At 32.2% G+C, this 15,230-nt stretch overlaps 1 protein-coding gene across 5 annotated transcripts in view; it reads left to right on the forward strand.

Moving 5' to 3' along the window:
- LOC136037489 (anoctamin-5-like) overlaps positions 1–15,230 on the forward strand; it is a 96,507-nt gene that overhangs the window by 48,902 nt on the left and 32,375 nt on the right. For all 5 annotated transcript variants that reach the window (XM_065720214.1, XM_065720209.1, XM_065720232.1 and 2 more), the window contains one exon: positions 1,336–1,472. In XM_065720214.1, the coding sequence (XP_065576286.1) occupies positions 1,336–1,472 (137 nt within the window). The remainder of the gene's footprint in view (positions 1–1,335; positions 1,473–15,230) is intronic.

Below are 15,230 nucleotides of genomic sequence, written 5' to 3' on the forward strand. Positions count from 1 at the left end.
AGAAGTCCAAAATGGGAATAAGTTCTTTTATTAGAGAGTGAAAACTGATGCAGAAAATCCGGACATTTCGACCACATACTTTAGTGGTCATTATCAGCAGAAAAACTAAAGCATTGCGATTAAAACAAATGTATTTATACAGAATTAAGCAGTTAATTTTGGACCAGTGAATCTAGTGAATGAATCGATAACTATTTGTGACCCGAAAGTAATTATTATGTTCTGTATAAATACGTTTAGAAAAAAGAGAAAGTTTTATTTTAAAAGCGACTTTCACATCGCATGGCGCCGTATCAGCGCTTTACGTCAGGTATTACAGTGAGATAAAACTTGTCAAATAAAAAAAAAGGGGAAAACACCGACACAGACACGCAGTGTCAGACACTTGTCAGATTGAAAAAACTGATCATCAACTAAAAAACCGAGTCAATACAACAAATCCACTGATTAATAATGTTTACAAATGCGGGAATGAAACTCTTCCTGTATCTCTCGTGTATTGGTGGGAGAGGTTGAAGAATGGGGATTTTCTGGGAGTTGGGTCTTTGAGGTCGGGATCTTGATGGTTGAAATGGCGGGGGAATAAATCTTGGAAACGGGGGTTTTTCATGACTTAATTGATAAGCCAGGTACACAGGAGGGTTCTTCTCTCTGATAGGGTAGTGAGCTGGTAATGCTTAAAAAGAAAGTGATATGGGACTTTACCTTGACCATAGATATTTCTTAATTCTCGCTTCTGGACTGAATCTATTGAATAAAATTGGGAAGTAGTTAAGCCAAAATGCCAAACCAGACAAGAATATTCAAGAACAGGGCTAATGAAACTTGTATAAATTCTTAAAAGGTGGAATACAGGGCCAGAAACCTTGAAGAAAAATTTAAGCGTAGAAAGTACCAAATTAGCTTGCTTTGTGATGGTAGTAACGTGGACCTCCCACTTCAGATCCCTCGAGATAGCGATACCGAGGAGTTTGCACTGTTGGACAGAAATATCCGGAGGGATTGGGTGCTTGAATGAAGGTGTACTCTTCAAGAAACTGATAGTCATGGTATTTGATTTTTTGGCATTCACAGTCATGTCGGCCTGTGCAGCGTCACTGGGAATAATTTCCATGATTTCAAGGATATATTAGCCACGAATTAAATTAATATTGGCCATAATTTAGTTTCGTGCTGATGACTACCACTGTTATATTTGGCCGAAATATCCAGATTTTTTGTATCTCTTTTCACTGTCTAATAAAAGGACCTGTCCCCGTTTGAACTAATATTTGTTTGTCATTCTTTTATTGGTATTAGATAGGGGTATTAATTTGTACCTGTATTTTCTTTCAGCCGCACTATTTTTGGAGTTATGGAAACGGTACTCTGCAAAAATTACGCATCGCTGGGATTTGACAGGCTTTGACGCACGAGAAGAACATCCACGCCCTCAGTATCTAGCAAAACTCAAAGATGTGCAGGAGAAAAAGGCAAATTGTTTCTTTATAATACAGGGTGACTGAAAAAAAACTTTTTTTTACAAGGTGGAAAGGTACTACTGACGTGGATGTAACACTAATAAAAACTGGCCGGTAGATAGTACCGCCCACTTTTGTAACCAAGGGATTATAAATACCTTAAGTAAATGTAGCTTGTACATTTTTCATCAACATATGAAATTGTTCATATTCTAAAATTCAAAATATCTGTTTTAAATTGAAGTAGCTGTTGAACAATACCGACCGGTTTGACGGACAAGGAGCAAAAAATACCTTAAATACTTATAAACCGTTCTTTTTTTTTATCAAGAAAATAAGAACCCTAGACTTTTAATTTTCTCCTGAAAGTTGTGTTTTTAGTTGATAAGGGGGGGGGGGGGGCATAACGAAAATTTAAAGCTGGATAGGTTAAGTCGCTTCTGTAAAAGAAGGACTGAAAATTGTTTTTTTTTTATATTATTAGTCAGCAGTTTTCTATACAAAGAAAGTTTATCTAAGGTCATTAGGCTTATAAATTGTTTCATCTTTTTTACCATTATTAACTTCTTGTTTTGATTTGGAAAAAGAAAGAAAAATTTAAATCTCCATGATGGGGCAAAAATGATTTTTGTGTAAAAATTTGAAACCGATGAACTATTGAAAAAAAAACATAAACCTCTTCTCTTATATTAGCCTATTAAAAATAGAATCCTACTATTTCAAAAAAAATAATTCCAGGAAAAAAGAATGGTTTTAAAAAACCGCCAGAAATTAAATGAACAAAAACAAGTTCTTCAACCGAAAGTAAGGAGCATCATTGAAACTTAACGAATAGTAATTGTTTATGAGAAGGGTTTCCTCTTTCTCAACCTTGCTCAACTAACTTCCTCAATTGTCAATTTTTTGCTTGAAGTTTGAACAATACCTGTTCCTCTGTTAGAATCACTATTGGTTTGAAATGAAAGTGTGTTTTGGACTCTTCGTATGAATACTAATAAGTAGGTTAACAAAGGACAAGAAGGCGTAGTTTTTTGATCCTGCTTATGCACAAATTAAGACAAGACAAAATCTACTCTCCATAATTGGTATAGAAGCTTTCGAACGTATTGAATCCTCGTGACTAATTTCACCAGTTAATATGGTAATTAATAATACAGCAATTAATATGGCGCTTAAGATACTCTTGTGAGTTTTGATTCTCTTGAAAGTTGCATTTACAAAGTAGATTTATTCCGTAGAATATAATTCCTTAACAAAAACTCAAGCATTTTGATGTTGCTTCTTTTCAAAATTATGAGAGTATAAAATGAACCCTTTGGTAAGCAGCTTGATTATGTGTTCTTAAGGTGTTGAACACAAACGAGCCAAAAAAAAAAAAAAAGGTTATTGCAACTTAGATGTAGAAAAATTTTATTAGTTTTTGTCCGGTATCTTTTGGTAGGAGATTTTTAAATTTTTTGATCTTAAATTGTGCATGCTACAATGGCATTTTTCAAAATAGTTTTAGACGCTTCAGTTTGTGTGCATGATAATTTTGAAGTTTGTGCTATGCCTTCACAGTTGCTTCTCCTCATAGCACATAATCAAATCCAAGCATATAAAATCTTGAACCTAGCAGGTATTAAAAAGAAGAAATTTTCAAAATGCACTTTATACTGATAAATGCAGTTCAATTTGTTTCTAGATGTAGACAGTTGACCGAGGATCTTCTTGAGGAACTAAGCACCCTCTTGAGCACAGTCTTTCATAAGAGTTAACAATAGAATCGTCAATATATTAATTAAAAATTGTTACTAACTATCGGTATTTTATTTTATCGGTATCAAATTTTCTAAAAAAAAAAAAAAAAATTCGTTAGTTATTTGATAATATAACAATGCTGACATAAATTTTGGTCTTTTCATAGAATTTCAATGACGAAATTAAACATTAGTGCAGTTACGTCACAGTATTAGCAATATTTTCAGTTTTCAGGGAACTAGTACTGAAGCAAGGCGTCCTTGGTGTTGAAAAATGGAGAGAATTTAAACCACAACTATCGAAAAAAAAAGGAAGAATCTAAAATGAAAAAGACACTAAAAGAAAAAATCAAATCAATATATATATCAAAATTGCTTCATGTAACCATGGAGACATACCATAGTTTATTACAAATATATCCAGATTCATTCCCGTCTTCAAAATGAGCTAAGCGTTCAGTTTCAGCGTTTATTTTGGATTTGAAAGAGTTTAAGATCTAAAAGAAATATCTATATTTCCCTAATATATTGAAATATTTTGCCTCCTTGCAATAGCCGGGATGATCATAAAGTTAGACACCCCCCTTTCCCGTCCTCGTTTCTGTGACTTATAATATTTTCTTATCTTCTGACTTTTTTCATAAAATTCTCTCCTTTTTTCTTTCTTTGGATGTTGGGATAAATTTGGCTTTTTATCGAAATGTACATATCTTTACCAAAAACTCCTTTATGAAATGTTTCAATGTGACACCAACAGTAGTTTCATCACAGGTCACTAGTAGGTTGGCTGCATATTGAGTATGTTTATTCCACAGCTACCCAAAAAAGTAAAGCGAAAAAATAAATAAATTCCCGCTACATAGTGAAATTCGAGCGGACGTTCATTTTGAAACCATATATGAATGAGCAAATAAATAAATATTATTGACATCTATTATACTCCTAAAAAAGTACCCTACTAAATTAAATAGTGAAATGTACATAGTGAAATACGGGCGGATGTTATTTTAGAATCATACATGAGTGTGTAAATAAATAAATATTATTGACATCTCGTCCCCTGAGAGCGGTTTTGTCGTATCTGCAACTTTTTCGGGAAGTGGAGCCAGGATTGCCATCTAATGCGCAATTTTTTGCTCTACCCGATTCCGTCGACCATTTTATTGTATCAAACAGTTCGTGATAACGAACTGTAGTAAGGAGCGACCCGGCTCAATAGTAACCAAAACTCTAAAAAAATGGAATTTTGGTACCAATAGCTACATCAAAAGAATCGAATTTTAATGCTGATTTTAAATATATAAGTTTCATCAAGTTTAGTCTTACCCATCAAAAGTTACCAGCCTGAAAAAATTTGCGTTATTTTAGAAAATAGGGGGAAACACCCACTAAAAGTCATAGAATCTTAACGATTCAGCGTATCAGAGAACCCTATTGTAGAAGTTTCAAGCTCCTATCTACAAAAATGTCGAATTTTATATTTTTTGCCAGAAGGCAGATCACGGGTGCGTTTTTATTTGTTGGTTTTTTTGTTGTTTTTTTGTTGTTTTTTCCCAGGGGTGATCATATCGACCCAGTTGTCCTAGAATGTTGCGAGAGGGCTCATTCTAACGGAAATGAAAAGTTCTAGTGTCCTTTTTAAGTGACCAAAAAAATTTGAGGGCACCTAGGCCCCCTCCCACGCTAATTATTTTCCCAAAGTCAACGGATCAAGATTCTGAGATAGCCATTTTATTCAGCGTAATCGAAAAACCTTATAACTATGTCTTAGGGGACGACTTACTCCCCCACAGTCCCCGTGTGGGGGAAGGTTACAAGTTCAAAACTTTGACCAGTGCTTACATATAGTAATGGTTATTGGGAAGTGTACAGGCGTTTTCAGGAGGATTTTTTGGTTAGAGGCAGGGGTTGAGAAGAGGGGGATATGCTGGGGGGACTTTCCATCGGGGAATTTGTCATGAGGGAAGAAAATTTCCATGAAGGGAGCGCAGGATTTACTAGCATTACTTAAAAAAAAACAATGAAAAAATAAATATGAAAAAGTTTTTTTTTCAGCTGGAAGTAAGTAGCAGCATTAAAACTTAAAATGAACAGAAATTATTACCCATATGAGGGGCTCACCTCCTCCTAATACTTCGCTCTTTACGCTAAAGTATTTTTAGTAATTTCAACTATTTATTCTGCGGCTTTTGTGATTCAGGGGTCATTCTTAATGAATTGGGACAAAATTTAAGCTTTAGTGTAAAGAGCGAGGTACTGACGAGGGGGCAAACCCCCTCATATATTTAATAAAAACACGAGAATACAAAAGTTCTTTACGTAAGCTAATTTATAAGTTATGTATATCTTTTACTTATAAAAAGATTCGTAAAAAATTAAAAGTTCTAGTTGCCTTTTTAATTAACCAAAAATCGGAGGGCAATTAGGCTTCTTCCCCCGCTCTTTTTCTCAAAATCATTCGATCAAAATAATGATCAAGCCATTTAGCCAAAAAAAAAAAAAAAATATACAAATTTCGTTTTAATTATTCCTGTGCGGAGAGCCAAAATCAAAACATACATTGATTCAAAAACGTTCAGAAATTAAATAAAAACACAAGTTTTTTAAATGAAAGTAAGGAGCGACATTAAAACTTAAAACGAACAGAAATTACTCCGTATATGAGAGGGGCTTCTCCTTCTCAACGCGACGCTCTTTACGCTAAAGTTTTTTACTGTTTTAAAGTGTAGAGTTAAGAGAAATAGTCAAACTTTAGCGTAAAGAGCGGGGCGTTGAGAAGGAAAAGCCCCTTTCATACACGGAGTAATTTCTTTTCATTTTAAGTTTTAATGTCGCTCCTTACTTTCATTTAAAAAACCTTTTTTTTTATTTAATCTCAACTAGAAGTGCCTCAGTTTTAGTTTTTCGTTTATCGTATCTCACATGTTGCCGTTTTGTTAAGAGCGGTTTTGTCGTATCTCATATGGGAAAATTGCATAGGCATTTTGTCGTAACTCCGTCGACGTACACTTTTGAAGAAGAAAAGATTTGGTAAAAGTTTCAAAATGAGATCCAAACGGACATTATTTACATCTGCACAAGCCTGGCATACACAAAATTTACAGGAATCCAGTTACCCTATTTTTGTGGAATTGACTAATATTTTGTTCCAAGAGTATAATATATATTATATTATATATATAAATATATACATATATATATATATATATATATATATATATATATATATATATATATATATATATATATATATATATATATATATATATATATATATATATGTATATATATATATGTATATTGTATATATATATATATATATATATGTATATATATATATATATATATACATATACATATATATATATATATATATATATATATATATATATATATATATATATATATATATATATATATATATATATATATATATATATATATATATATATATATATATATATATATATATATATATAGTATAATTTAACATTATCAACTACCTGATTTGTTATGATTTTTGGTGCGTATCAGTGGTGAGAATAAATCTTGGCTATGATCGTATTTTGGTAGTGCTTCCTTGTAATGGAGCAGCCTGTCGGTAAATCTTTCGCAGTTGATATTATATATTATTGACTTACAAATAAAGTGAATGTACCACTTGATGCCTTTTTTTGTGTCCTTTAAGAATATAATAATTGCTTCTATTGCACATTCAGGTCATTCGACTACCAGGTCATTTGGGTCATTCGACTATACAGGAGGTTGATGCTGTACATAGCACTATTGAGCGGGGGCTAAAGCACCTTGATTTGTTTTCTCCACTAGATCTGGTGTGGAAGTTATTGAAAGTTAGAAAGATACGTCCTTTTAATGTCCTGCAAATGACCCAGTCAAAGTTCTTTGACCTTCAAAAGACAGCAAAGCTGTACAAGTACTCGTTGGCACCGTATTCAAAGGTAAAACAACTTGAGTTCCGTCAGGATAACGCTAAGAGAGTTTGGTTCAAAGTTTTGCCCAAACTTTGTGGCAAAAATATTTATCTATCTGATGTGAAAATCAAAGATGTCAAGTATCTCCCGAAGTTCATCCCCAATGAAGATCAGAAGTATTTTGAATCCAAGATTGAACAGTACTACTAGGCCAAGAGGGATACTGAACGTTTGGAAGCCTCTCCGTCTGCGCGAGATTCCTGTCCAGAGGAGGATTCCATTGGAGCAAAATGGCGGCCAGCGAAGAAACTCAACTAAAAATCAACGTTTCTGACGTTTTTCGTAACTTTTATACGTTTTCAAACAGTATTGCTGTATCAGAACTCGTTTGTCGTATTTTAATGGTGAAAAGAATAGGCAGCCCACACCATTTTGTCGTATCTAACTTTACTAAAATTTCGGCAAGGTCGGATTGTCGTATCTGCATTTCAGTCCTAGTTTTGTTAATGAAAACTTCACCTTTTCCATCTCATATTTGTGAGATCCTCCTAATTATTTTTCCCCTTTTTTATGTATTTGCGAAGAAAATCGGTTGTACCGTGTAAGTTCAAGCAAAGGTGAAATTTTCAAAGTCGTTTTTCTCCGAATTTTGAAAACCTTAGTTACGACAAAACCGCTCTCAGGGGACGATCTATTATACTCCTAAAAATGTACCCAACTAAATTGATGTAAATAGTGAAGTGTACATAGTGAAATACGGGCGGACGTTATTTTAAAATCATACATGAATGAGTAAATAAATAGATATTATTGACGTGTATTATGCTCCTAAAAATGTTCCCTACTAAATTAATTTACATGACGAAATACGAGCGGACGTTATTTTAAAATCATGCATGAATGAGTAAATAAATATATATTATTGACGTGTATTATGCTCCTAAAAATGTTCCCTACTAAATTAATGTACATAGTGAAATACGATCGTACGTTATTACAAAATGATGCATAAATGAGTATATAAATATATATTATTGACGTCTGTTATGCTCCTAAAAATGTTCCTCACCAAATGAATGTACATAGTGAAATACGAGTGGACGTTATTATAAAATTATATATGGATGAGTAAATATATATATCTATATATATAAAAATAAGTTGTCTGTGTGTGGATCTGTGGATCTGTGGATCAGGTGACGTCACCTGAAAAAACTGGATCAGGTGACAAAACTGAAAACTGAAAAAACTAAAAAAAGGCAAAAACTACAAAAAAAACTAAAAACTAATAAAAACAATAAAAAAGCTAAAAAACTAAAAAAACTAAAAAAAAGGCAAAAACTACAAAAAAACTAAAAACTAATAAAAAAGCTAAAAAACTAAAAAAACTAAAAAAAGGCAAAAACTACAAAAAAAACTAAAAACTAATAAAAAAAATAAAAAAGCTAAAAAACTAAAAAAACTAAAAAACTAAAAAAAGGTAAAAAACTAAAAAAACTAAAAACTAAAAAAAACTAAAAAAAAGGAAAAAACTGAAAAATAAGCTAAAATAAAGGTAAAAACCAATAAAAAACTAAAAAAAAACTGAAAAAACTAAAAAAAGGCAAAAACTACAAAAAAAACTAAAAACTAATAAAAAAAGTAAAAAAGCTAAAAAACTAAAAAAACTAAAAAAACTAAAAAAAGGTAAAAAACTAAAAAAAATAAAAAATAAAAAAAAACTAAAAAAAAGGAAAAAACTGAAAAATAAGCTAAAATAAAGGTAAAAACCAATAAAAAACTAAAAAGAAAAAAAGGAAAAAACTAAAAAAAATTTTCATCTAAAAAACTAAAAAAAACTAAAAAAGGTAAAAACTAAAAGAACTAAAAAAGAAAAAAATAAATGACGACACTCAAAGAGAAAGCGACCAGGACAAAAGGAATGTTCGATTAGCAATCAACAAAGCACCGGGACACAGGGAGTATAAATGACGACCAGGACATAAGTAAAAAAAAAAACTAACAAAACTAAAAAGAAGGTAAAAACAAAAAAAAAACAAAAAAAAAAAACTAAAAAAAGGCAAAAACTACAAAAAAAAACTAAAAACTAATAAAAAAGCTAAAAAACTAAAAAAACTAAAAAAAGGCAAAAACTACAAAAAAAACTAAAAACTAATAAAAAAAATAAAAAAGCTAAAAAACTAAAAAAACTAAAAAAAACTAAAAAAAGGTAAAAAACTAAAAAAACTAAAAACTAAAAAAAACTAAAAAATAGGAAAAAACTGAAAAATAAGCTAAAATAAAGGTAAAAACCAATAAAAAACTAAAAAAAAAACTAAAAAAACTAAAAAAAAGGCAAAAACTACAAAAAAAACTAAAAACTAATAAAAAAAGTAAAAAAGCTAAAAAACTAAAAAAACTAAAAAAAGGTAAAAAACAAAAAAATAAAAAATAAAAAAAAACTAAAAAAAAGGAAAAAACTGAAAAATAAGCTAAAATAAAGGTAAAAACCAATAAAAAACTAAAAAGAAAAAAAGGAAAAAACTAAAAAAAATTTTCATCTAAAAAACTAAAAAAAACTAAAAAAGGTAAAAACTAAAAGAACTAAAAAAGAAAAAAATAAATGACGACACTCAAAGAGAAAGCGACCAGGACAAAAGGAATGTTCGATTAGCAATCAACAAAGCACCGGGACACAGGGAGTATACCGGGACACAGGGACACAACTACAACGGGGACACCGGGGGAAACAGGGGGATATAAATGACGACCGGGACACCGGGACAGGGAATGGTCGATTAGCAATCACCATCAACAAAGCTCAAGGGCAATCATTAGAATCATGAGGTATAGATCTGAATACAGATTGTTTTCCCATGGACCATTATATGTTGCATGTTCAAGAGTCGGTAAACCTGACAATCTATTTATATGCAAAGACAATGGGACAGCAAAGAATGTTGTATATTCGCAAGTTTTACGTAGTTAAAACCATATATATATATTTATATATATATATATATATATATATATATATATATATATATATATATATATATATATATATATATATATATATCTATATTCACAGGTGGGACATAGGGACACAACTACAATGGCGCGTAACTATTATGGCGCGTAACGACTTACGCGCGCGGGGGGGCTTGGGGGGGGGCGCGAAGCGCCCCCACCAACTAGGTGTTGGGGTGGCGCGAAGCGCCACCCCAACAGCTAGTATATATATAAAATTAAGTTGTCTGTCTGTGTGTCTGTCTGTGGATCAGGTGACGTCATGTTTCTGTGTCGGCTGACGTCATGAAGTTAGTTGTCGTCATTTTTGCTATGACGGTGACGTCATTAAAGATATTTAAGACATATATGTTCACGTAGAAATCTATTAATGTTTAAGTTTAAAATGACTGATGAACTTACAATGGCAAAAGCCGATGAAGATGCTCAAAGAGTCTATGCCAAAAAACTTGCTGCTGATAGAGAAAGTCAGAAAAGAAAGCGTGCCGAGGAATCAAAAGAACAGCAAGGAAACAGGCTTGAGGCTAAAGAACGCAAAACCGCGCAGTTAGATGAAGATCCACCTGGACAGCGAGAGTCAAAACATATCAAAACTGAAAATGATAGCGATGATGATTGGGTTTGGGATTTTGACTCGGATAAGGTCATCAATGCCTACCAGATTTTAGTTAAAAAAACAAAGGTTCGGCGATATGTATTTCATAGTGAAGCTGAAAAATAAAGAAGAAAAAGAAAACTGAAAAAAGAAAAAATGTAAAAAACTAAAAAAAACTAAAAAGAAAAAACACTCAAAGAGAAATTACAGACCGGGACACAAATGACGACCGGGACAGAGGGAATATAAATAACAACCGGGACACTCAAAGAAAAATTACAGACTGGGATACCGGGACACAAATGACGACCGGGACACAGGGAATATAAATGACGACCAGGACACAGGTATTTAAGAATATCGTTCAAAGACAAATTTTTAATTGTAAGAAGATCGTTGAAAGAGAAATTTCTAATTGTAAAATGACTGAAGAACCTACAATGGCAACGGTACCACCATCGAAGTAGATAACCAGTGGGTTGTTCCATATTCCCCATTAGTGCGAAACGTCAACCCCAAGTCAAATTCGTGCATTGTTTGGCATCATTTTAACAACTTGCTCTCCATCAGCTCCTACAGAGTTATGGGAAAAATATAAGTCAAAAATGTCTGAAGATATACTCCATCGAAAACAGTTAGAGACGTCAGATATGACTTTAAATTTTACATCAGAAATTTATAACTACACTTTAGTTATTATAGAAGATTTGTGCGTACGTATGGCAAACAAACCTCTTCAGGATTTGGGAATGCCTTCACCTAACCGTATCGCTGCTGTTTCGACATGTGTAGAATTGGATCGTGAAAAAAGTTACAGTACGAATGATCTATTGTCGTATGTACAAAATAACATTTCCAAGTTAACATCGGAACAAAAAGACATTTATGATACGATAGACTAAATTTCAGGACGTATACAACTACCTGCTGATTTCTGTAATTTAGTGAAGTCCAAAAATGAATTGATCGAAAAAGTATTTCCGAATATTCTAAAAAATTATAAAAATAATAAATGGCTAAGTGAAAGAGCGATTCTCGCACCCAAAAATACAGACGTCCACGAAATCAACAATATTGTTTTGACCAAGATTCGAGACCAGGCAGTCCTTTACAAGTCAGTCGACACAGTTTTGGAACCAAATGAAGCGGTTAATTATCCATCTGAATTTTTAAATTCCATAGATCTTTCAGGGTTTCCACCACACGTGCTACAACTAAAAATAGGCGTACCAATAATACTTTTAAGAAATATCAACCCACCAAAGCTTTGCAATGGCACGCGACTTGCCGTAAAAAAAAACAATGGAAAACTTAATAGAGGCCACAATCTTGACAGGGCCTTTTGAGAGTGAGGCTGTTCTTATTCCTCGCATTCCCATGATTCCAACGGATCTGCCTTTTCAATTTAAAAGATTGCAATTCCCAATTCGATTAGCATTTGCAATCACCATTAACAAAGCTCAAGGTCAATCATTAGAAAAATGTGGTATAGATCTTAATACTGATTGTTTTTCCCATGGACAATTGTGCGTTGCATGTTCGAGGGTCGGTAAACCTGACAATCTATTTATATGCAGCGACAATTGGACAGCGAAAAATGTTGTATATTCGCAAGTTTTACGCAGTTAATTTGTATTGTATCTACCTATCTATCTATCTATATAAAAACGAGTTGTGTGTATGCATGTTTGTTTGTTTGTAAAAAGAGCGTTTGCATATGACGTCATTATTAGTACATACGGCTTTGTATATGCACAGACAATGGGAAAGCCAAGAATGTTGTATATTCGCAATTTTTACGTAGTTTAACTCCTGCAGACGAAATGAATGCTTGCCTGAAAAATTCTAATTTATGGGCACACGTAAAAATATTAAAATTAACTACAAATATGCGTGTCCGATTGCAAAACGATGACTCTGGTCAAACATTTTCAGATCAATTGCTGGCGATTGGAAACGGAAAGCTCCCAGTAGTGGGAAAGCCAAAAATGTTGTATATTCGTAATTTTTACGTAGTTTGAAACACATATATAAATCTATCTATATTCACAGGTGGGACACAGGGACACAACTACAATGGCGCGTAACTAATATGGCGCGTAACGACTTACGCGCGCGGGGGGGCTTGGGGGGGCGCAAAGCGCCCCACCAACTAGGTGTTGGGGTGGCGCGAAGCGCCACCCCAACAGCTAGCATATATATATATATATATTACTGATGTCTATTATGCTCCTAAAAATGTTTCCTACTATATATATATGAATGAAAATTATATATGAATGAGTAAATATATATATATATATATATATATATATATATATATATATATATATATATATATATATATATATACTGATGTCTATTATGCTCCTAAAAATGTTTCCTACTAAATTCAATGCTAAAGTATTGACGTTTCTATTTTATTTTGTGCATTTGCTTAAAATAGAAGCGCAAAATCTGAAATGATTTGATGTTCAGACATCTAACATGATTAATAAACAGAAGAATAGAAGTTTGTAAACTTCTGTAAAGTTTTAAACATCTAACAATTTTCCCTCACTTGTTTCTGGTTTTTTAAGAAACATGATATTGTCAAATAAATTTTTATAAGCATTTTGTATTTTATTGTGATCTATATTAAAGTAAGCTTGTGTACTTATAGTCTCCGTTCATAAAACATTAAAAGGGTTTGAAAAACAACTTTTACAATATTTGTGTGTTTCTGTTGCTTACTTTGTCTTCAATGTTGGAATGAAACCAAGGGCACATAAGAAAAAAAAAATGTGTTAGGAGTGTTCTTGGCTCCACTATTTTTGTTTTGCCAATATAAACTTAGAACGTATTTGTTTTTTTTTTTCAATGTAATATCATTTAATAAAATAATCGAAAAGAACTTTTGTCAAATGAAAGTAGAGAGCAAAGAGGTTTAAATAATTTATTTATAGAATTATACCATAGGGACACATAGTTCTTCCTATTTAAAGTCTCATGTCTTACTATCCTTAAAGACATTGAGGACATTTGCTTACGCTTTGCCGAATCTGCCATTTCTACAACCAGCACTGATGAAGTTTTCCCAAAATTTCTCCCTTTAATAATAAAACATCCTAGCAAACAATAATAATAAAACTAAGATCTTTACTTAAGTAAATATGGTTTTTCTGTGTCTTTTATGTATTTATTTTTTTGCTCCCTTTTGCTGTCTCTTTCTTTTGTTGTCGCTTGTTTTAACTTACCTCTTTTTATTTTTAATCCCTTTCAACTTACTATAAGCTATAGTTTTGTGTTTCGTGTTTTATACTTTTGCTTAATATTTTTCGCTTTTTGTCACCTGTTTTTGACTTGTTTCCTTTATTGTTACTCCTGTTTGACTAACTTTATATTTCACTTTATGCTTTACATTTTTTTTTGCTTCTTATTATTTTTTTATGTTCGTTTGTACAGCTAGCTTTATAAACTGATTTGTATATTATTTGACACTTGAGTTTGGCTCTTAGCTTCAGATAGTTTGTAGTCAAAAGTGTTTATTCACCGACTGCCTTTTGCAATCCCAAATCTTAAAATCTTATTTTAAAAGATTAATACAACTAAAGAAGTCCTTTCGTTCTCGAAGCCTTGTCATAAAAAATCTAAACGGTTTATTCTTCTTTTTTTTCATCACCTTGCTTTTTAGCTTATATCGTGTCAAAAATTAATGTAAGGTGTTTTGGGTTGATAGTGTTGTTCTTAACTATTCACTGGAGAAACTTATTTTTTGTTTTTGTTTTTTAATAACCATATTCAGGATGATCTCATATAAAAAGGGGGGATGTTCCCCTCAACTCTTTAATTAACTGTTTACTCCTTTTCTTCAAAAACATTGGATTTCACTGTTTTCGTAAAGATCATTCCTTTTTGGGACATTATCAATAAAAATTATTTTCTTCGGCATTTTCATTATTCACGTCAGCTTTTTGAGTTTCAGCTTATATTCACACGTATCACACTTTAGTAACCGTCCATGGCCATAAAGAGTTTGATTTGTTAGCGTATAATCTCTAAATGTATTGCGCATGCAACTCGCATATTGTGTTTAAATGATTTCATTTTGTCTCGCTGCTTTGCTAGAGTCCGGTAAGTCTGTTTATTTGCTTTATTAATTGTTTGAATGTGTGTCGACTACCAACGTGAATTAAAATTGAGAGAAAACCAATAGACAGTTTATCTGTACTACTTCCAATAAAGACGATAAAGTGTATTCATCATTTTAAAGGTTCTCTTAAATTTTATAGTAACTCCATTGTAGTACAGTGAATTGAGGCTCTATGTGGTAATATAAGGCATGGGATCATGTAATCATATTCCAGCTGCGGCTAGACTGGGTAACAGGGCGGCTACCTTTCACTGTAAAAAAAAAAAAAAAGAAAAAAAAGACGGCAACTGAAACATCTATTCGATGCTCTTCGCGCCTTCTACGATCGGAGTATCTTTAATCTTTCTTTATCTTTAAATTTTA

Source organism: Artemia franciscana, chromosome 2 (genome assembly GCF_032884065.1).
Source record: "Artemia franciscana chromosome 2, ASM3288406v1, whole genome shotgun sequence".
Taxonomy (NCBI): Eukaryota; Metazoa; Arthropoda; class Branchiopoda; order Anostraca; family Artemiidae; genus Artemia; species Artemia franciscana.